The sequence below is a fragment of the Phasianus colchicus genome, chromosome 16 (assembly GCF_987193195.1).
Source record: "Phasianus colchicus chromosome 16, bPhaCol1.hap1.1, whole genome shotgun sequence".
NCBI classification, from domain to species: domain Eukaryota; kingdom Metazoa; phylum Chordata; class Aves; order Galliformes; family Phasianidae; genus Phasianus; species Phasianus colchicus.
Genome location: NC_143451.1, coordinates 12099140 through 12121613, shown reverse-complemented (window position 1 = coordinate 12121613; position 22474 = coordinate 12099140). Strand labels below are relative to the sequence as shown.

General features: G+C 50.7%; 4 protein-coding genes across 6 annotated transcripts; 2 read left to right on the top strand and 2 right to left on the bottom strand.

Moving 5' to 3' along the window:
- The first annotated feature begins 321 nt into the window (after positions 1-321).
- On the top strand, positions 322-5848 carry ARPC1B (actin related protein 2/3 complex subunit 1B). 2 transcript variants are annotated; one of them, XM_031606643.2, is made up of 10 exons: positions 322-460; positions 2391-2497; positions 3128-3232; positions 3578-3800; positions 4189-4296; positions 4390-4596; positions 4888-4963; positions 5035-5231; positions 5308-5398; positions 5571-5848. In XM_031606643.2, the coding sequence occupies exons 2-10, from the start codon at positions 2434-2436 to the stop codon at positions 5607-5609; spliced, it is 1110 nt and encodes a 369-aa protein (XP_031462503.2). In that variant the 5' UTR covers positions 322-460; positions 2391-2433; the 3' UTR covers positions 5610-5848. The 2 variants fall into 2 exon arrangements, with proteins under 2 accessions (XP_031462503.2, XP_031462504.2); XM_031606644.2 differs by having other exon boundaries at positions 324-460; positions 2424-2497.
- Positions 5849-6610: 762 nt separating this feature from the next.
- On the bottom strand, positions 6611-14896 carry PDAP1 (PDGFA associated protein 1). Its single transcript, XM_031606646.2, has 6 exons — positions 14789-14896; positions 11634-11725; positions 9621-9725; positions 9107-9228; positions 8171-8322; positions 6611-7483 (listed from the first exon to the last, which is right to left on the bottom strand). Exons 1-6 carry the CDS (start codon positions 14799-14801, stop codon positions 7425-7427), a joined length of 543 nt encoding a protein of 180 aa, XP_031462506.1. The 5' UTR covers positions 14802-14896; the 3' UTR covers positions 6611-7424.
- Positions 14897-15054: 158 nt separating this feature from the next.
- Positions 15055-17214, top strand: BUD31 (BUD31 spliceosome associated protein). Of its 2 annotated transcripts, none has more exons than XM_031606647.2 (5): positions 15055-15164; positions 15509-15654; positions 16066-16188; positions 16402-16568; positions 16928-17214. In XM_031606647.2, the coding sequence occupies exons 2-5, from the start codon at positions 15561-15563 to the stop codon at positions 16976-16978; spliced, it is 435 nt and encodes a 144-aa protein (XP_031462507.1). In that variant the 5' UTR covers positions 15055-15164; positions 15509-15560; the 3' UTR covers positions 16979-17214. The 2 variants fall into 2 exon arrangements, with proteins under 2 accessions (XP_031462507.1, XP_031462508.1); XM_031606648.2 differs by lacking the exon at positions 15055-15164 and adding an exon at positions 15174-15305.
- A 121-nt stretch (positions 17215-17335) lies between these two features.
- Positions 17336-22431, bottom strand: PTCD1 (pentatricopeptide repeat domain 1). The gene is made up of 8 exons (XM_031606893.2): positions 21955-22431; positions 20888-21028; positions 20468-20686; positions 20099-20200; positions 18966-19724; positions 18666-18782; positions 18189-18371; positions 17336-17986 (listed from the first exon to the last, which is right to left on the bottom strand). The coding sequence occupies exons 1-8, from the start codon at positions 22375-22377 to the stop codon at positions 17792-17794; spliced, it is 2139 nt and encodes a 712-aa protein (XP_031462753.2). The 5' UTR covers positions 22378-22431; the 3' UTR covers positions 17336-17791.
- Between the last annotated feature and the right edge of the window lie 43 nt (positions 22432-22474).

The window sequence follows — 22474 nt, the reverse complement described above, 5'->3', positions numbered from 1 at the left end:
CGAAGCCCTCCCGGCGCTTACAATCAGGACTTGTGCTTCTGCAGGGAAAGGGATGCAAACCAGATGGCTGTGAAGCAGGAGGAAGGAGGGACACATGGGGTGAGCGTGGGCTCAGCAGGGCGCGAAACCAGCAGGCATCCCTGCTCAGCTCCGGGCACAGCGGGGTCCCATGGCCACGGAGGCGGTGCTGCCCCACGGATGGGCCCCTCTTCGTTGGTGCTTCCCGGTGCTGGGGAGGCCTGCTGCTGGCAGCACACAAGGGCAGGGCGGCTGCCGAGCTGCTCTGCGCTCCCCCAACGCCCACGTAAGGAAGTGGTTGCATTTCTCAGAGAGGAAAAGGGAAGTGGAGCTGCCTCGGCGGGGCAGCCAGCAGCTCTCAGTGCTCACTGCGCTCTGCCCCGGCTTGGCTGTTCGTGTCGACTGCCCAGAGTCCACGAACTGCCCTGCCCTGCTCTGCGAGGTAAGGAGTGGGAGAGCGGGCTGTGGGGCACCCAGCTCCACGCTGCCAAAAGCTGGAAGGGGCAAAACCCCATTAGGATGGGGTTTGGGATGGAGGTGGGCTCACTGCCTGTGGCTTTGTCGCTGTGTTTGGGATGCTTATTTCCACGGTTGGGTGTTGCTCTCGTGGCTCTGAGGCTGAAGAGCTGCTGGCAGTGCCCAGGGCTGTGGTGCCCATGGAGCTGGAGCTGTGGGCCCTCTCCTCGGGGCACTGCTCCATATGAGGTCAGCGCTGCTCTGTTCTCTTAGGAGTGGTGATGCCTTCCTAAGGGCCATGCTGGCTCTGGGTGCACCAACACAGGGGTGCAGTGGGGATGGGTGTCCCCTGCAGCAGGCTGCTGACAGCCCGCAGCACCACGAGGAGCAGGAGGGCATGCAGGGCTCTGTGCTTTGGCATCAGTGCTGGATGGAGGCTTTGGGGTGACGGGGATGTCCCAGGGGGTCTCTGCTCTGATGACTGCACCAAAGGCGCAGCACAACTGAACCCAGCGCTGCTCCACTCGGCCCCCACCTGGGTTCGGTTATCTGGGTTCGGTTATCTGGGTTCGCTTATCTCCTCTGAGCTCCCACGGCTCTGAGCTCAGGGCTGGTGGTGGCGATAAGCGAACGGCCCCGGGCTCACTCCCACCTACTTCTCCCAAACCCCTCTCCCTCCTTTCAGACCCTCAGCACAGGGGCAGAGGGGCTGAGCGGGGCCGCGGTGCCCCCCCTGCCGCGCTGTGCCCGGGGCAGCAGCGTGAGGGCTGCAGGCAGACGGAACGGAGCTCGCAGTGCTGACCGCTCCCCAAGCAGCCAAAAAAGTTCCCTTTTTTGTTGTTGTTGTTTGCACCGAACGCTTCCGCTCCCGCTTTGACGGCTGCGACAGAGCCCTTCCCCGCGGGGTGGGGGTGAGCACGAAGCGCGTGGAGGGAAAGCAAACAGCTCCCAGCACCCAACCCGACCCCAAAAAGCACCGCCGCTGCCCCACGGCGCATTTCATGCCCAGAACTGTCTGAGCAGGAGATCGATGCCGCTCACCCCGGTGGCGGTGGTACCACAGCGCACATCGTTCCGCTCCACATCTCTGCAGTGCATCCCCACGCATCGATTTTACCCCGCGCTGCCCAATCATAGGGTCACAGCACGCTGGGCTTGGAAGGGACCTCAAAGCCCCCCCAACCCCACCCCCGGCCGTGGGCTGCTTGCCCCCCACCGGCTCGGGCTGCCCAGGGCCTTCAATCCACTCCTCCTTCCCCAGCCCCACACCCGCAAGGGCTGTGCTGGGCACCCGCTCCCTTTCCAGCTCCGCGGTGCCGCCCCGTCCCGCAGCGCTCTGGCAGCAGCAGGGGAAGGGATTACTCATGGATGGGATGGAGGCGTCTCCGCCGCCAGGCTTTGGCTCTTCCTAAATGAGAGCTGGGAAGGAGGGAGCCCTGAGCGCCTCCGGCCCCGCATGGTTTGTAGGGACAGCCGGAGGGAGGGGATGCGCCTTTGGGGGAGCGATGGGTGGTGGTGGCAGCGGGGTCCCGGGACACCCACCCAGGGCCGGGGTGTCGACGTGGGTAGGAAGTCCCTGGAAGCCGCCCCATGGCAGCTTCCTGCATCGCGGTGTTATCGGTGCACTCACGGCTTCCTCCTGCCTCTCCCTGCCCCAGGGCTGGGGGGATCAGGGTGGCCATAGATGGTGCTCTTGGGACGTGGCACCCATCGGGATGCGACACACGGCTGTGGGATGCTCAGCATGAGGTGCCTGGCCCTGAGACAGCACCGTCCCCTCCGACATCTCACCCCTCTGTTCCTCAGAGCAGCCATCAGTTTCACTGGGGCAGGCTCTGAGCTCAGAGCCCCCAGGGATACCAACAAGGGGTTTGTGGAGATGGAAAAAGGGTCCCTTATTGGGTTTGTCCCCACAGCCACACGTCCCAGCAACGTTCTCATCCTCCCAGCTCGCACGCCATGTCCTACCACAGCTTCCTGCTGGAGCCCATCAGCTGCCATGCCTGGAATAAGGACCGGACCCGTAAGTACCCGAGCCCCAAACCCCTACAGACAGCCCAAAGCACTGACAGCATAATTTTGGGGGTGGGCTTTGCATCCCTGCCAGGACCGACTGTCCTCACTGCAGCGATGTTCCCTGCATGGGGCAGGTCCTGCCATGGAGCTGAGTTTGAGGCAGTGGGTATTGCCATGTAGGTGGGTTTTAGGGTCAGCTTAGGATATGTTCCACTTCCTTGCTCACACCCCCTCAGTCCCACTGCAGGGAAAGGAGTGGAGCAGAGCTGGTGATTCATGGCCGATGGCATTTCCCGGCCACGTATGGGGGATGTGGGAGAGAACAAAAAGGGCTTTCTGTGATGGGGCCGCTGTGCAGGGCAGGATGGGGCCAGCGGGTGCCAAACACCCACAGCCATCCCAACCCATCCCTCCCAGCAGAGCCCTGGGACTGGGGCACAGGGGATGTTGAGCTGTGGGGTTTGGGGGTTTGCCCTTTCTGCCCAGCACACTTTGCAGCACAGCCCAGCACCAGGATGGGTCCCTTCTGTGCCATCGGGACCCTGGGCATGGGAAGGGCTTTGTGTGTGACAGGGATGCATCGAGCCTTGGCTGACCCTGTAAGTGTGGGGTCATCAGAACTGCTTTCACCCCACAGAGATCGCGCTCTGCCCCAATAACCACGAGGTGCACATCTACCGCAAGGACGGGGCCAAGTGGAGCAAGGTGCACGAGCTGAAGGAGCACAACGGGCAGGTGACAGGTGAGTGCCTGGGGATGGATGGGGACGTAAGTGGCTGTGCCCTGAGGTTGATCCCAACCCCACTCGGTGACACTGGTGGCCTTGGGACAGGAGTTGTGGGGGAGAGAGCGGTTTGTGTCCAATGTTCCTGGTCCCAATTCAGTGTGTCAGGAGGCACCCAAGGATGGGATGGGAAATAGCGAGAGGGATGGGATGAGAAGATTGTAGAAGTGTTGGAGAGAAGAGAAGGACTTGGAGGCAGAGAGCAGCCACATCTCCACCTTCAGATGGCCTCCACCCCCTTGTGCCCTGTCCCCATCTACACGGCTCCCCCCACATCACTGCTCACCCCCCTCTGCCTTCCAGGCATTGACTGGGCTCCTGAGAGCAACCGGCTGGTGACGTGCGGGACCGACCGCAATGCCTACGTCTGGACCCTGAAGGGCAACGTCTGGAAACCCACCCTGGTCATCCTGAGGATCAACCGGGCCGCCCGCTGTGTTAAGTGGTCCCCCAAGGAGAACAAGTTTGCTGTGGGCAGCGGCTCCCGGCTCATCTCCATCTGCTACTTTGAGCAGGAGAACGACTGGTGAGTGGCCTTGAGGCCACCATCCTGCACTGGGTGGGGATGGATGGAGGGGAAGAGGGTGTATGCGTGGGGAGATGGATGGTTGGATGGATGGAGAGGTGGAGGTGAGGGAGAGGGATGGAGGGGGGGGGTGGATGGATGATGGACTGGAGGTAGAGGTGAGATAGGGGAGTCAGAGAGGAGATGGAAGAACCTGATGGAGAGGTGGAGAGAGGTGCTGCGTGACCCAACAGCTGGGGACACAGCACTGTCCCCATGGCCTGGCTGCTGACACAGGCTGGTAGCCACGGGCAGTTCCTGGAGGCCCCAGCAACTCCCAGACAGCGGTCTGAGAGCCTCGCAGTGGTGCCTGGGGGCTTCGGGGGTACCGACACTCCTCTTCCTGCAGGTGGGTGTGCAAGCACATCAAGAAGCCCATCCGCTCCACAGTGCTCAGCCTGGACTGGCATCCCAACAACGTTCTGCTGGCCGCCGGCTCCTGCGACTTCAAGTGCCGGTGAGGGGAAAACAGGGAACCCCAGGGATAGCACAGGGCTGTATGGGGCGAGCAGGGATGGAGCTTGCTTCATGGTGGTCTCCTCCCTCTCAGGATCTTCTCAGCCTACATCAAGGAGGTGGAGGAGCGGCCCAGCCCCACGCCATGGGGCTCCAAGATGCCATTTGGGGAGCTGATGTTTGAGTCGAGCAGCAGCTGTGGGTGGGTGCACAGCATCTGCTTCTCAGCCAGCGGCAACCGCGTGGCCTGGGTGAGCCACGACAGCACCCTCTGCCTCGCCGATGCCAACAAGAAGATGGCGTAAGGAGGGCTGGGGCTGCAGGGAGGATCTGGGGGGAACCTGGGAAAGCTTTTGGGATGGGGTGAGCTACGCAGTGATTTGTGGGAGGGCAGCTGCTTTTCTGTAGCCTGGATGGTCCCCAAAATGATGCATGGGTGGAGCTGGGGTGGGGGTGAAGGGCTGAGTGGAGCTGGGTGCAGGAGGAGGCACAGCCTCTCCTTGCAGCATCACAGCCCCACTCCCACGTCGTGAGCTGCACCGGGCTCAGCAGGGCCTCAGCTCACTGCTCATGCTTTGTCCCTCCCTTTCAGCGTTGCCTCCCTCTGCACTGAGACCCTTCCCCTCCTGGCCGTCACCTTCATCACTGAGAGCAGCCTGGTGGCCGCGGTGAGTTGGGCTGGGCTGAGGGTGGGCACCACACTGGGTGATTCTGAGCAGGACCACCACTTTCCCCCCAGGGCCATGACTGCTACCCCATGCTGTTCACCTATGAGGAGGGCCCAGGCACGCTGAGCTTTGGGGGGAAGCTGGACGTCCCCAAGCAGAGCTCCCAGCGTGGCCTCACTGCCCGTGAGCGCTTCCAGAACCTGGATAAGAAGGCGAGCTCCGACATGGCCAACGCTGCGCTGGATACAGTGCACAAGAACAGCATCAGGTATCAATGGGGCGTCCGTGGGGGGATCAGGGGGGTCCAGGGCTGCAGTCTGACCTCCCACCCCTGTGCTCCACAGCCAGATCTCCGTGCTGGTGGGGGGCAAAGCCAACTGCTCACAGTTCTGCACCACGGGGATGGACGGCGGCATGAGCATCTGGGATGTCAAGGTGAGGCCCTCCTGAGACCCCCGACCACATCAGTCCCTCCTTAGCCCCAGCTCAGTGTAATTGATGCCCAGAACGATGCTCATCCTGCCCTGGGGTCCCCCAGTCTGGGTTCTGCACTGTTCTGCTCACCTTGGGAAGTAAAAAAGCAGTTGGTGAACAATTTCTGTTTCAGAGCCTGGAGTCAGTGCTGAAGGATCTCAGAATCAAATGAAGGACACAGCCAGGAGGTCCCGGCTGCAGCTGCCCCTGCTCTGCTGCTCCACTGCTGCACACCCTTCGCCCTGTGCTCCCGGCTGCCAGCCAGCCCTGGGCTGCTCTAACACAGAAATAAAGATGGTTGTTGTTGTTGTTTGTTTGTTTTTTACTATTTTTGTTACCACCCTAACCGATGCTGGTCATACATTGCTTTATGAATTCAATAATAAAGTAGATTTTCCCATGTAAACCCAATATTTTTTTCTTCTTTTTTTTCTTTAAGCATTTTAATGTGAATACGTGTGATTACAGCATGTTGCAGGGTTTAATTGCACGGGCTCAGGTTAACACAGCTCCTGGCAACACTCCTCCATGTGGAGCAGCCCTTACACTGACCACAACCCCAGGAGGGATCCTTGCTGGCAGCACTGGGATGGTGACATTTGAGTCACCCCGTAATTCTGAGCTCTGGTCCATTCTCCCATAATGGAGCTGCATTCTACCAGGAAAAGATTTTTACATGTGACCCACCCCAGCACACCTGAACCAGCCTCTTTCTCCCTTCCCTCCATGTGTGGCCCCAGCCACCTCTTTTTGCTCCAAGGCCCACCCCAAATTTCCACCTGATCCTCTGGCTCCACCTCAGTTCTTGATAAGGCTGAGAACTGCTGGGGTCCCACCACAAGGCACCAGTTTGAAGCATCTCTTGCCAGCCCAGCTGACAGGGCAGCAGCACAGGGACGGCCTTCTGACACACTGACTGAGCTCAACAGCAGCCTGAAGGTAATTGTTTTCTCCTCTCTGCTAACCAGATTGTGAAAGATGTCCATCAGAGAACAGCAGGAAAAGCTTTTTGCCTTCAGGCTGCAGGTGCTGACAGGGCTCCTGAACCCTGAGCCAAACTCAACATCATAAACAGCAGAGAGAAGCAGCAAAGCAACAGACACAAATCACTGCAACACCACACTGCTGCTGCACTGTGTGTTTTAGCAGTTCACTTACACGAGGACATAGCAGTTCTGATAATTTACATTTTAATCAGCCAAATATACAAGTTTTGTTGTTTTTCCTTTTTTTTTCCTTAACTTCATCGAGGTGGGTTTGTTTTTTTTTCCCCATCTGGGTCTGGGTCTGATACAATTCATGATATCTATTTTCCTTTAAACAAAGGATAATGTGGTTAAAAACTGGCACTATCCCTAATCAGGTGAAGAAAAAAAAAATAATGAAGAGGAGGGAAAAGGGTGAGACTGGCTGCGAGAAAGGAGGGGTGAAAATGGGAAGGAACAGAACACTCCAGATGTCCATGAAGTCAGGCTCCCAGATTACACTGCAACACCCTGCAGTAAAAGTTTAAGGGCCGTCTGCCCAAAAGAATTCCACAGATACGTTATCCTTTGGGTTTTCACGAGCAAGTCAAAGCTCCCCACCCCGTGTGCCCCACCCCACAATGACCCCACAATCTATTTTCTTGCAATCTAATATTTGAAGCATCTCCCCTCCCACACAGCTCCCTCCCACCCTGCCTCCCCCCACCCCCTTGTCTATGAGTTCTTAAACCTAAAAACAGCAAAAACATTCAGGTTTTCAAACTGTTACAGAGAATTGCTGTTCAGCACAGTTTTGCACCGAGGATAGCAGCTGCCCCTAACCCCAAATGGAAATTGTGCCAGGATGAAGACAAAACACACTGTCAGTGTCTCTTGGAGGTGAAGGTGACTTCGATGCCGCAGTACACCCTACGTGGCATCTATGGTATGCAACACGACAGAGGTCCTGGCAGGCACCAGGCACGGTTTCCTGGCGTTTCCTCCTCTTGCATGTCCTGTGCTTACTTGTTAAGGGATAGTGACTGCAGTCTTTTACCTGCCATGGCCGCTTCATCTTTTGCTGGAGGAGGAAAAGAACAGAGGTGTCATCGTTTAACAGTGCACATCAGGGACTGCTGGTAGCCCAATAGCTGCAGAGATTAAAATCTTGCTACCTACACTGAAATAACTGAGGAAAAATTCTGACCCTCCCCACTAATCTCTGGTAGGGTCCTTCCACACTTCACAGGAGCAGCCCTCCCTACACCTTCCTTATGCTTCTCTTCAGGCTTCTGCAAATTACCCTGATTCTGCTGCATAGATTTCCCTGTGGAAGTCACTAAGAACACATTCATTAGAGTTCTGTCTCACATCTATCAGAGCCAAAGAGGAAATCCAGGCAGGGGAAGACTGCTGCAAATTTCCTGTGCAGTTTGTATCCCCAGCACGCAATGCAGATAAATCACACCCAGCACAAGAAACTCAATAAATCCCCAAATACGAGCAAGTGTTGCCTGGGAGGCTGAGCTTGCAGATACAGATGTCAGAGCAGTTCCCTTCTTTCCCTGCCTTCTCCCAGTTCAGACATCCTACGGCTTTATAGGAAGGAAACAGCCAAGCCTGGCTTTGATGAACAGAGTTGCAACGACGCTCAGCAACACCACGCAGGAGGTGAGGGATTACAGCATGTGATATCAGAAATCACGCCTCAAGGCAGTACAACCATTGCAAAAGAGAAGTAAGAGGATATGATTAATTACTCTCTAACCTTTTCTTTCTTCTTCTTTCTTCCTGGCAGCTTCTTCCCTTTGCTTCCGAATGATGGCTAGTCGGGCAAGATCTGCCTTGGCTTGCTCTGTTTTACCAGCTAGGTGCATTTTCATGTATCTTTCTTTTGCCTTTTGTTTCTCTATTTCCTCTCTGTTTGAGTGAAACACACCAGTTGTTAGAACATGCAGGGAAGCATGCAGGTACAGATGTACTCTATGGGAGGCTTTCTGACTGGGATGGAAAGCGAGTGGAGAGACAGAATGCCTACCAAGGTTGTGGGACCCTGTCAGCACTTTTCAAGCACAAGTTATACCTGTTGTGGTGTTTGATGAGAGATGGAGAGAAGTAGGTTTTATACCTTCAGCTAAATAAGAGCACTGTTACACAATGAGGTCAAAGAAATTACCCCCAGACTGCATAGCATTATAACATTTTTTCCCCCCTAAAAGTACACCTTGAGATAATTCTGCTGAGGCCTATCCCAAATAATCCATCTTAAACAACCTATTTAAAACAAGCAACATTAAATTTTTCACTCTGAAACTCTCAATTGCTAAATTAAACTACAAGATTACACTTGGGCTTCTCTTCTTATTCACCAGCTCAAACTAAAATTGCACTACGACCTCAGGAACCTGGGAAATCAGTACCTGTCACTGGGGCACCTTCTGCAGCAGGATTAAAGAAGACCCAAGCTGACCTCAGGTTAATGAATTTTAGTTACATCAGATTTTTTGGCATAAAACTTCAGGAAAGAAATGGGCTGCATCTGCTTCACAGCAACAAATCTCACTCAGCACAAGTGGCTGAGCTGCCTATCTTTGGGATGGACACAGGGACAGACACAGAACAGACAACTTCAGTAAAGTTTGTAAGGAAAGGCAGTTTGAATGGCAGTGAATCCTGCCTGTTTGCTGCTGCAGGAGAAACTCACCGCTCTCGTCGTGAGAGTTCCTTGGGTCCATCCAGGTCCAGCTGAGTTACTTTTTTGGTTGTCTGAATTACACGATTGGGATTCTCTATGTCTATCAACCCTTCCACTCCTTTGCGCTTTTGCTAAGATTCAAGAAAAACAGGAAGGTTAAGAAACTCTGTAATACCCAAAATTATCTTGCACTGGAACTCACCAGACACACTGCAACACCCCCCACAAGTAGCATTCAAAGTGCTTTCACTACCAAACATAATCAAGATTTATACTATCAGATATCTTTAGTATCTTTTGAAATCTTCTCACCTTTGCATTTTGCTTACAAAATACACAAATTATCACTTTCAGAACAAAATGCAGTCAAGAAAGTTTTTCTGGCTTCTAAAAATGGCCCTTCCATAAAAGATTTACCACAGATAGCTCTCAAACAGAACTCCAATTCAAGAATATGCATCTTTCTCACACCCCAAGAATCCAGATAGTGAAAATGCATTAAGTGTCCTGAGAATTATAATACCTGATAATCTTCATCATCTTCATCGCTCTCATCTGAATCTAAAGACTTCTTGTCCTTTTTTGGGTCCCCTGTTGCTCCTTCACCTTCTTCTTGCTCCTCTTCTTCCTACAGAACCACACAAAATGAGATACAACATGTCAATACAAAACCCAAATCCCACCATGATTTTTAAATGAATCTTAATTTTGGAGGAGTGGCACACAGCTTTGAGAACACTGGTGCTCCAGACATGGCCCTTACAACACCAAGGGTGCCTTGCTCTTGCAGAACAAGAACTGCTTCTCAGCACAATAAGTATCACCTGCCCCAGCAGATCTCCTCTAAACAACTCTGCTCTGTTCTCCCTATGTACCAGACTGGGAAAGTTACTGTAAGACAGAAGAGGCACTTTGCTTCCCCCAGATGAAGAATCTCCTGGATAATTTTGGCCTGGGTTTCCAGTGAACAGTATCTCAAGGACTGGAATCTGCAGGGATGGAGCTTACAGATGCACTAGATAAAAATTCTAGAAAAGAGCAAATTGCCAGCCACCAACCAAAAGAGTATTACCCAAAGAAGGCAGCCTCTTTAGCACAGCTTTTACTAAGCAGAATCTAGGAAATAATTTGTAAATCATTAGAAGATAAGATTAGAAGAACCAACAAGGGTGTGAATAGCTTGCTTTACCATTACCAAATATCCCTCAACAGAGCAATTGTCAAAGCAGATGAACCACAGGCAGAAAGAAGAGTAATTCTGTAAAGTTTTTATAAGCTTCCCCCAGTGAAACAGGGCTAGATGTAACCATCATTACATGGTATGGATGATCACAAAGAAAACAGCAAGAAATCCTTCTCATGAAGCACTCCTCCAAGGTTTTTTTTATTTGCAGCAAGACAGACAGCTCATGGGGGTTCCTGCAGAGAGCTGGTTCTGTTCTGTTTCCAGTTGGCATTTTTATTAATAACTTGGAAACAGAGAAGTTAGTGAACTTAAAGTTGTGAATGACACAGTACAAGCAGGAGCTGGAATCAGTCTAGAAACAATCAGAATGATAAGTGACTTCTGTAGCTGGAAAGATGAAACCAAGAAGATGCAATCAGAAAACAAACCAAGAGGAGCTATATTTTGGAAGAAGACATCAAAGTTGGAGTATCTGGCTAAGCAGCAAACCACACAATTAAAACATCCAAAAGGAGCCAGCAATATAGCTCAAAACTGCTTGAAAGACTAATCTTTTTCTGGGATTTACTCATCAGTATTTCCTACACGGGGTATAATTATCCTGCTGCTGTCAGTGCTGTGAGGTTTCAGCTGGAAGAGTGTATTTGGGCTTAGGCAGCACTTTCAGAAAGTCACAGTAAAATAGCAGTGAGAGTGCCATCATAGCTGAGATAATTTGGCAACACAAGAGAGCAAGTTCTGCAAGAAGTAGTCATGCCTTTTCTAACACCAGTCCAGTAGCTGCAGGGGAGGGAGGACTGTGATCCTATGCCGGGGCACAGAAGTGCACAAAAAAGGAACTCAAGCCAGAAAATGCTATTACATCTTCCTACAAGTCAGAGCCACAGCAGAAAACCATGTGTACAGAAAGAAATCAGAAAAACTTAGGTAAGATCAGAAGAGAAAGAGAGCAAATATGGTAATTTCTGTATATGAAAAGAAGTCAAGATGTGAGCCTCTTTTCTCCATAGCCAAGCTGCAGAACAGGAATAAAAAAAGTGAGCTTACACTGGAGAATGATGAAATATTGAGGGAAAGGATGCCTAGAGCTGCTGTGTGATTGTTTTCCTTATCCTGCAACCTTCATAGCACTAACTGGATGACCAAACAGGACTCGCTTCTGTGAGGAACTGGGCTGGACCACTCTTTGGGGTCTCCCCAGCCACAGGCATTCAGAATCCATGCTGTAATCACTGAACGATTCTGTAATCACTGAATGATTAAGCTGACATTTCTCATGAACTGCAAATGAAGCATGCTGTACAAGGCAAGGCTTATAACAGTAAGTACATAATCAAGGCAAATACATACCCTTGCCTTTTGTTTTTCTGCTTGGAGCTGTGCATCAATCTCTTCAGGACTTGTGTACTGTCTCGCTCGGCCTTTATGGCCTCCTTTTCTACCTGTACAAACAGAAATAATTAAGAAAAATAAATTGTTTAGTGACAGGTTTTCAGGATGCTTAACTCCTCCTTCAGCACACACTCTAGCTTTTTGATGCACATAAGGCAAGCCAAAAGAGCTGCTCTGATAAAGAAACAAAGACACGTGGAAATTGCCTGTCTCAATGAAATACTCCAGGAATTTTGAATATATTACATAGAGAACAGGGATTACTATTTCACAGAAAGACATTCAGAGAATCAACTCCTTCTTCTCACTTGGAGGCATTGGAGCCTGTCTACACACCACCTCAACTACATGTAAGTTTGCCCTGCAGAGAGCAAGGCAGGAGGGGCTGCCCAAAGGGATTGCTGGTGAGCAGCTCTCAGCCCCAGCACTGCTCTCTGCATTTCCAACACAGCAGGAATTGCAGCGTGCTCCTGTGGCAGCAGCTGTTACAGCCAGCTACCCCAACAAGCTCGCCTCCTCAGCCCCTCCTCTGCACTGAGGCTGTGCCAAGAGAAAATAGGAAGCCAATTGGACAAAAGCTTCGGGAATGATAATGAGAACTGAGGAACTACTAAGAAGAGCCTCCATGTTTTACTGCTTTATAAGGAAAAATGAAAACAAGCTCTAGAAATCAGGAAGAGGGGAGAGCCAGCTTAGCTGGTCAGACTGCCATGCTAAGCTCTGCTCTCAACCCTATTACTGCTTTCTGCAAATTGCTGCTCCATTTATATTACAGCTCAAAATACCTGCTGGCAAAAGCCAGCTGGAGAGCTCAAGGCACAGCTGGTGCACAGGACTGGCAGAGAACAAACAGCTCAGATGAGGGAGCTCTGTTACTGCAGGTGCCAAACAGCAGGAAAGCCATGTGCTCCCTCCTCTCCCTCCCCACATCGCCTGCAAGGGACAAGGAAATCTCAAAGAGGTGCAGAAAGGAGAGCAGGACACACGGGAGAGATCCATCATGGCCACAATGCAGCATCACAGTCACGCCTGGATGTGTTTGCTGGACTTGGAAGGACAGGATGGATCAGTGCAGTGCCCCTAAAGCCTTGGCAGACTTTAGGAATCCAACATTTTCTGACCAGTTCTCCTAGCTCGACGAACTCTCATACACTGAGCTTGGTAAATGCTGAGCCATGAAATAAATCCTCTCCAAACCCTACTACAAAGCCTTGCAGACAAAGGATGTTTTCCTTGCATGAAATGAGGAAAGGTAGAAAACAGAATTCTCTGTATTGCTTTGGAAGCTCGTGGGTGCTCAAACCTTAAATGCAACCAAAGCTCTGCTGCAGCCCAACACCTGTGCTTTCAGCTCCCCTGCTCCCAGCCACACCACGTGGCACCAGCAACACGATGGGAACTGGAGCTGCCAGGAGACATTACATCACTGCCTGGCAAATGACATCACTCTAAAAGCAACAGCAGTGAGGTACTTGACACGCCACGCAGCACCACAAAAATCTAAACAGACCAAAGCAATGCTGTGCTACAAAGTTAACATATGCCAGGCACCCTCCTTGCTTAGCAGAAAGATTTTACACTGGGCTCAGAATTGAAGAATGCAGCAGTGTTATTTCTGTAAATATCCACGCAGTAGAGAAAAGCAGCTCCAGAAAAATTATCTTAAAAACAAACACTTGAAAAGAAATAAGCTGAATAAGCTCCCACTCCAGGCAAGCTGAGCGCAGGCCCCATGTCTGCCAGTGCAGGTCCATGCCCAGTTTCCCATTTGTAAAACAGGGCTGATGATTCTCATTCTCCTCTGCAAAGTGCTATTTGAATACAATAATCTGCAGATTTCGACTGCAGTAAAAATGCCTGATGTCTCAGGCATGTGTGTTGTAATAAATGTCCTCAGCTTCAAACAGCACGCTGAAGGAATTTTAATGGAAGAGAATGGAAAAACAGTGAAGGAATTACATTCATTCTGAAGCAAAGTGTTCAACAAATGAACAAAATAATCAGAAGTAATCCTGTATTACTATCTACCTGACCCCCCTCCCCCATTTTATATTAAATTGACTGCAGAAGTCCACATCTCTGCTACCAATAATATAACTACAATAACTCCTCCTAATTTTTTGGGTGAGAAAACGCAAAGATCCCTCTTTTCCCAAGAAGAAAAAGGTTGGAAAGAATCACCTTGAAACATACAATGAAACAGAGAGCAGAGGGAGCTCAGCTACACGGCATTTACACAAAGTAACCAGGTGTAAAACCCACCACAGCTATTTGCCTTCACAAAAATACAGGAAAGCTTCAGATCCACCTCCTAAGATCGTGCAGGTGAATACAAGACAAAGAGCTTGAAGAAAACATAAATAGGGAAGCAGGTTTCATGAAACTAAGGCTTGGGAAATGCTAATGGAATAAATTGGCGAAAACTACAGAGAAGATGATGAGGCCGGGCTTACATTCATGAATGTGCCTGGGATTTCATAAACGCTCACACAGGAGCCAATTATGCAGATGGTGCATCTGGAGAAGGTTCTGGGTGGATCCAGCTCAGACCTGACGGTCTCATTCCCTCATTACATCTCCTTAATCACAAGAACAAGTCGGTACCCGCTCCGCGGAGCCACAAGGAGCAGCGCTCGGAGCCCCTGATGCCGGGCCCAACCCCGCTGCCTCGTGGGGCTGCTCCTGCCCGGCCGCTGCCGCGAGAGCACCGAGACGGGCGGGCTGCGGAGCCCCAAAGCTCGGCCAGAGCCCCAGAGTTCGTCCAGGCAGCACACGAGCTGCCTCTGCGTGGCTGCAAATCCCTCCTCAATAAAGACCTGAAAGCCGGGCGGGGGAGCGGGACCCTCAGTAATGTGGGGCGGGGGTGGGAAAAGAAAGGCCCGAGGAGGGGGGGGAGGACAGCTCTGTTCCTCCCCACCACCCCCAACCGACGTGAGGAGGGACGAAGCCCCTCGAGAGGCAACGAGGGGCGGTTCCGCGCCCCACGAGGCGGCGAGGAGCGGGATTCTCCCCCGCGAGATAAGGAGGGCCGGAGCCCCGTCCTGAAGTCAGTTAGGACGCGTTCTCCCCCCGCCGGGTACCGAGCGCCGCGCCGCCCCCCGCCCGGCCCCCACCTCCTTTCGGCATCGCGGCGATGGCGGTTGCGGCAGCTGCAGCGAGGCCCCCCCGGCCCCAGCCACGACCCGGAAGCGGAAGTCGCCCCGCCCCCCTGCCGTCCGCCCGCCCAGCCCTGCCGCCCGCGAGGCCCCGCCGCGGGGTGCCCCGACCCCGCCGCCCCTCCGCTCATCCACAGCGCGGAGCGAGGCCGCGCCCCTCCCGGCACTGCCGCGTTCCCTGCTCTGACCGCAGAGGAGCAGGAGCTGAGGGTCGCAGGGCGGGATTTTTTTTTCTCAGGCAGCGCCGCAGACACCTCAGCGGGGCGGGCGGGGCGCGCTGCCGTGAGGCCCCGCGTGACGTCAGAGGCGGCGCGACGGAGAGCGGCGACGCTCGGTGGGTGAGCGGGACCGGCGCGTTCCGAGCTCTGCGTGCTGTTGTGCTGCTGCCGGCACGGCCTGAGCCGCTCCGGGCCTTTCGGGAGGGCTCTGCGAATCCTGGCGGCCGCCTGCTAGGCGTGGTTGGGGCTGGCGGAAGGTGGGGGGGAGGATCTGCGGTGGGGCGCGGTGGTTCTGCGCTCGCTGCGGGGCTCCCCGCGTCCTGAGGGTTGCGTTGGGTGACGGTGGGCATCGATAAAGCTCCTTTTTACGTCTGAGAAGAGAATGGTGAAGGGGCACGGGAATCTTGGGAGAGATGGCCCTGACAGCTCTTTTCATTTCCTTTTTCCTGGTGTTTTCCAGGACTTTAAGGCTTCCAGGTACCTCCTTGTAAAGCTCCTTCGTTTCCAAGGCAATGCCCAAAGTGAAGCGCAGCAGGAAGCCGCCTCCAGATGGCTGGGAGCTGATCGAGCCCACGCTGGATGAGCTGGATCAGAAGATGAGAGAAGGTACACAGCAGAGCTGGGTGCTGTGAGGGCACCTCAAACGAGCTTTGGGACCTCCATGAATATAAAGTGGCATTTATTGTATCTGTGCCTGCAGCAATGGGGTAGAGGTGTTCTGGGGCACTCTGTGGCCAAGCTGACTGAAGCTCATTGGCATGTGTGGATGGGCTGGTAGTTCCTGTCCACACTGGTCTGACAAGCCAGGGCATACACAGAATCGCCTTCCATCCTTGGCATCTTTCTGTTTTCATTTCCTCAAGGAGCCACATCACATTCTTCTGACACCTTGCTCTTAACTCTATAATCTATTAAAGTTAGGAATGTTCTTAGAACAGTTTATTCTGAAGTGACTGAGGGAGTAAATTGGTAGCCTAGGAGAATTAGCTGGAATGTCATGTTTGTATTCCCTTCCAGCGGAGACTGAGCCTCACGAAGGGAAGAGGAAAGTAGAATCCCTTTGGCCTATCTTCAGAATTCACCATCAGAAAACACGTTACATCTTCGATCTCTTCTATAAAAGAAAAGCTATCAGCAGAGGTGAGAAACACAAGTTGGTTGGCACTGAATAAGGGAAAACAGGACACAGATGTCTGCCTGCAGAGGCTGGCATGCTGAAGAGAAGGATTAGCATTCTGGGTAGGAAGGGTGGAGGGAAGGCTGACATCTGTGCAGCTCTAACAGCTAGAAATTCCTTATACTGAGTCATCTTAACATCTAATGAGAGCTACTTGTGGTGTCTGCTTTCTACAGAGCTTTATGAATACTGCATCAAGGAAGGGTATGCTGATAAGAACCTGATTGCAAAGTGGAAGAAACAGGGTTATGAGAACCTTTGCTGCCTGCGGTGCATCCAGACACGGGACACCAACTTTGGAACCAACTGCATCTGCAGAGTGCCCAAAAGCAAGCTGGAAGTGGTAAGAAGTTTCACCTTGTTCCTGCCCTTCTGTCTGGACCTTTGCAGTAGCTGCTCTACCCTCACACAGATCAGGGACAGCAAAGGAGGCGGTGTTTTTTCTTTCTGGAAGCATCTTCAGTTCTAACACTTTCTGCCTTTTGCTAGTAGTTAACAGCTAGTTGCTTTTCAAGTAACTGTCAGCTTTGGCATGCAGTTGTTTACAGTTGTTAATGTACTAGAAACAACAAAAAACTAGACTGTAGATCCTGCATGAAAGTGCTTCTTCCAAAGGGCAGCCTCTGCTTTGAGGTTTATGCCTGCTGGCCTGCCTGCTCCCAATAGTTGGCCTGAAATATCCCTGTCATGTTTCTTTTCCAGGGGAGAATCATTGAATGCACTCACTGTGGATGCAGAGGCTGTTCTGGGTGAAAGAGACAGATTACCTTTTGAACTCTGAGCGATATCACCCAGCATGATGGACTAAGAGTGCAATTACAGCTACCTTCTGTGTGATTGGATATTTCTGTATTGCAATTAAAATGGCAAATTCACCTGGATCATACATACAAAGGATGTAGTTTTGGAGTAGCTTTTTGTGTAGCCGCTTATTTTAAAATAAAGACTGCCTTCCTGAGAGAGTGGGCCAATCTTTTAGCAAAACTGTACCCCTGTTGTGAAAGTGTTCAGTTTTTAAGACAACTCTATCTCCCATGAGACATTTTATATTTAACAAAATCCTATCATTTTTTTTCCTCAAATAAGGGAATTTAAAAGTTTACGGGGAAAGGAAACAGTACAGTTCTGCAGCAAGATCTCTTTTATTAGCAGTAAACTTCACTGGAGTTCTCTACTAAGGTTTTTAATCTTGAATTAGTGCAGCAATCTAGTTAGGAACACCAGCAGTCTAGGGACTTGCAGGACACATTTAGATGTTCAAATACACATAAGAATGCAGGAAAGACAAAACTAGCACTGAACTAAACCAGCGTTAAATTTTAATTTCTTTCTCCTTTGTCACAAGACTTGTTTAGCATAGAGTTTGCTAAACTACAGCCTATGTAGTTCTCTGCATTTAAGCAAATTCACTGACAGTATATTTGCTTCTCCTTAAAACAGGACAAATATTTTATTTAGTAGATCTCACAAGAACTTGAGTTCCTGGAACTACAACACAGCTTTACTACAAGGAGCAGTTTTAGGGTGCAAAGTCCAAGTTCTTCCAGCACATGCAGTATGCTGGACTCAGCCATCAGTTGGAGCATTGTGCCCTACCTGCCCCTGCACAGCCTCTTCTTTACTTTCATCTGTAGAACGTTTACCTGTTCTGTATTTTTCCCAGGGGTGGGGGGTCTCCTCTCCTGCCATTACTTTTAACCACCGGTAGTAGTAGCCACGGAAACCATCAATTTTCTCCAAGTATGGGTTCTTTGACTTATACTGCAAATAAAAATCCAACAAAACAAGCTTCTATTAGAACAGAGTTCATGTAATACCACAGCATGCAGTAGCTACAAGCTGCTACTTAATAAATAGCTATTGAGAAATCAGACAACACCACAGGAAAAAGATTAGGGCAGCCATTTACACTTCCCCTCCCATGCTGGCATTCTTCACCCTGCATCCAATCATGGCTACTCACCCGGTCAAACTTTGGAGGGTACTGAGCTGCAAATTCCAGCTGGCGTATGATAACTTCATTGGGGGGTACTTCACTATTCCTCATGTCTCGCAGGATCTCAGTGAGGTAGCTGTAATCCAGCTGCCTCACAGCAGCAGAAATAAGGGCACTGTAGATGAACTTGTTGGGAGTTACTCCAGACCTCTGAAACAACAAGGGTGGTTAAGCTGCCAATTAGCACAGGACTTCAAGAATGACCTGCACAGCAGCTTCCTACAGTGCCAGCCAACTCTTCCCATGAGCTTCTTCCTATCCCAGCATAGCTACAGGACAGAGGACCCAAACTGCCAGCAGTTGCTCTACAGCTGCATTTTTAGGGAATGAGAACTTGCCACAGAAACCTCAGCAGGTCTTTTTGGAAGCATTAATGCTTCACTGTCCTTGCCCCTTCCTGCAGTTTGAACCCTAAGCAGGGGATTTATTAATTATTTATATTACCTTCAAATCTGAGAGTAACTGCAGTCCATCTTTCTTTTGGTGGCAAGCAATTGCTAAGTTGCAAAACGTCTGGAGGTTAGGTGATATTCTCCTCTTTGCAAGAGCTGGCAGAAGGCTCTGTAAGATACAAATGTTGGCATCAATTTCCAAGAAGTTCCACCATAGTGCTAGTTAGTGAAAAACAGTGCAAGATTCTCACAGTTTATCTTGTGGACAGAGAAACAGGTCTCAGTGAAACACAGGCAGCACTGGAGGCCTAGGACAAGAAAACAGCAACATGGCTGGTTCCGAGTTCCTCACCTTTGCTCCTTCTAGGTCTCCACGTTTACTTTTCTTCCTTATTAAAGTGTTAAAGAACGTCACATCTACTTTCACTTTATGTTCATCAAGGAGTGCCAGCAAAGAGGATTCTGATGGGCTCTGGGGTTCCACCAGCTCCGCCAGTAAAGTAAATGTTTTTATGTCAGGTTCTGCATTGTCCTTTTTCATTTTATTCAAGAAACCCTCCACATCTCCCATCAAAGACAGTCTATCAGATGGTGTGGATACTGTCCCCAAGGAAACCACATCTGCATCAGCTATCTGTGAATCCAGCAGGTTGGGCAGGTTGCAGAAATGCAGCTTCTGGCTTAGATATGCTTGTTCCTGCTGCATCTCATCTTGGCCTCTCCTCATCAGTGCTCCAGTCCTGCTGTGACTTGCATTAGGGCTGTCAAGACCAGTTGGTACTGGTCTATTTTCAGCCTGATTCACATCTTTGTTTTGTTGCATAATCAGTTCTTCAGGCTGCACTGGACTTTCCTGAAATAACTGCTTTTCCATGGCTTCCACATCCAGCTGGACAACTGGTGCAGCCTCTTCTCCCTTCTTTCTCTGATTTTTCACCTTCTGCCTGCCAGGTGCAAGCCTTAGTTGAGGTGGGTTCTCATCAGTGGGTCTCAGCAATACTTTAGAAGCCACAGCTGGATCACCTATTCCACAGTCTCTTGCAGCACGCAGCATCAAATTGTAACTGTAGATATCAGCCTTTATTCCCAACTTAGTCATTTGTTTCCAAACCTGAAGAGGAAAAAGGAACATCAAAAATACATAACAGCAAATAACAGGAGCATTTCTAGCAGACTGTAAGCATACTTACAGTGCATGATCTTACATTATCTACCTGCAGAAAAAGAAGTTTATAGCATGATGAGGTGAGATGCCAGTGGGCAGTGAACAGCCACCTCAAGCTAGTACAGCCCTGTGATGTCCTCGAGGGTTATCCAACATCTTACACAATGTCCTGAAGGATGTCTGATTTGTAGAACTTGCCCCAGGAGGAGCTGAGTACCTCATTTCATCAGCTCTGTGAAAGTGCTGCCCTCTGTACATTTTGGTGACAAGTGATAGTACAGAAGTGCTTTTTCCTTGCCATTTAGCACATAAAGACAAACCTGTAAGGCATATCGGAAGCCACTTTCACTGTCCTTTATGCAGCTCATTAGAAGGAAGCTGAAGGTCTCAGCTGTGGGAACATGGCCCTTGTGCACCATTTCCTAAAAAACAGGAGAGAGAACATTAGACTTCCCAGGTACTCAAACAGTCTGTCGCAGCTGCTGATGCCTGTAGCATCATTTTTGTACTTGAACTTGGTAAGTATTGAGATAATTTAATTGAATGAGACTAGAGGTCACTGAAATACAAATGCCTGGTCAGTAATTATCACTGCAAAAATGACTCCAATGTGATAATGCAATATTGCAACTTCCAAGAGCTTTAATTAGAGCAGAACACACTCAATACAAGAAAAATCATATATTTACCTTCAGTACATCAAAACACATCCTGAGATCCGAGCACAGTGCACAGACTTTCAGCAACGCATGGTAAGTGACCAGGTTCAACTCCTGGTTTTTGTCCTTCAGCTGCTGCCGTAGTTTGAGTGCACTCTGCAGGCCTGAGTCTTTCCATGGTGATTCAGCACAGGCATTGAACAGTGCTGTGTATGTGGGCTCAGTAGGAGTTAAGCCTCGCTTTTTCATCTGAGAAAAGAGAAGACATGGAACTAGCTTCTAGGAAGAGAGTTATTTCAACATTTGGTTTTAAGAGCTTCGGGCTAAGAAAAGGTGAACGTTAGCTCAAAGGCATTTTGGAGAGAAAATAACAAGACCAAATGCTAGAAAAAGATTTAGTAGCTGAGAGAACCTAATGAAGGCTTGAGAGAAGAGAGAACATAAACCTACATCATTGTAGAGTCTGAATGCCTTTTTCACGTAGCCAACCCTGCCACAGCCACCAATTAGAACAGTGTAATTGCTTTCTTCTGGCTTTACTCGCTCCTCCTTCAGCATCTGCACCTCAAACAGCTCCAGGGCCTCTGCCAGCTACAGAGAAAAGGAAAATCCATTATGAGGCAATAAGAGAATCAGTTACAATGGATATGAATAGTCTCAGCTGTAATCAGAAAACCTACTGAGCACAGAATTCCTCATAAATTCTTGTTTTGCTTCTTGTTGTAAAGATGATAACAAAGCATATAGGACAACAGAATCATTGAAGTTGGAAAAGGACTCTAAGATCAAGTCTTATCTGTCAGTCCCTCAGTGCCACATTCCCACAGCTCTCAAACACTTCCAGGGATGGTGACTCCACCACCTCCTTGGGCAGTCTGCTCCAATGCATTACCACCCTTTCCAAGAAGATATGTTTTCTAATATCCAACCTGATCCCCCCCTGGCACAACTTGAGGCCATCAGCTCTCATCCTATCACTGTTACCTGGGATCAGAGACCAACCCCCATCTCGCTACAACCTCCCTTCAGGTAGCAGAAAGCAATGAGGTTTCCTCAGAGTCCCTTTTTCTCCAGGCTGAACAATTCCAGTTGGTTTTAAGTAGTTCCCTGAACTGCTCCCCATAAGACTCATGCTCAAAACCCCTCACAGCTTCATTGCCCTTCTCTGGACACACTCCAGGGCCTTCATATCTTTTTTTGTGAGTGATTGGTCCAAAAACGAACACAGTCCTTAAGGTGTGACCTCAACAGTGTTGAGCAGAGGGTCAACCATAAAACAAAGGCAGGAGTAGGAAGGGGGGAGGATCTGCCCAGCACCAGAACCCAGCTGTTACACACAGCATCAGAGCACATCTTCCAATTACAACTTAAACCTCAGTCCAGCCCTGAGATGGTCAGGCAGAGGGACTCAATGATCTCTGCAAGCCCCTCCCAAGTGAACCGTTCTAATCCTAACACAAAAGCATTCATTCACGTGGATCAAACGTCAGTAAATCCCAAATAAGCAAAGAGCAAACCTTGTCCTCCTTGATGAGGGCCTTGCACCTCAAGAAGTACCAGTACGGGGTGTTCCTGCGGCCGCGCCACAGCCTCCTTTCCTCTTCTTCCTCCCCATCCTCTTCAAACTTTAAGTTCCGAAACACTGATGTGGCTTTGTGGTAATATTTTCTAGAAGAGAACTTTGTAGACAACTTCCCGAACTCCACGCCCTCATCATCCGCCTCCTCACCGCCCGCAGCTCTGGCGGGGCCTCCCGCTTCGCCTTCCTTCCCACCCGCACCGCACACCTCAGGGGGCAACTGCGACGAGCTCAGCGCCCTCAGGCCACGCAGCGGCGGGAGGCTCGGCCTAGGGGAGCGGAGCGGGCCGAGAGGCGGACGAGCAGCCCGGCAGCACCGCCAGGCGAGGGGCGGGAACAGGAGGAGCCGCGCAGGCCTCATAACGGGAGCGCGGCGCAACCCGCCGGTCACGTGGCACCGCCCCCCTCGCGGCCACCGTAGCGCCAAGGCGCCTGCGCGACCGGAAGAGGCGTGCCCA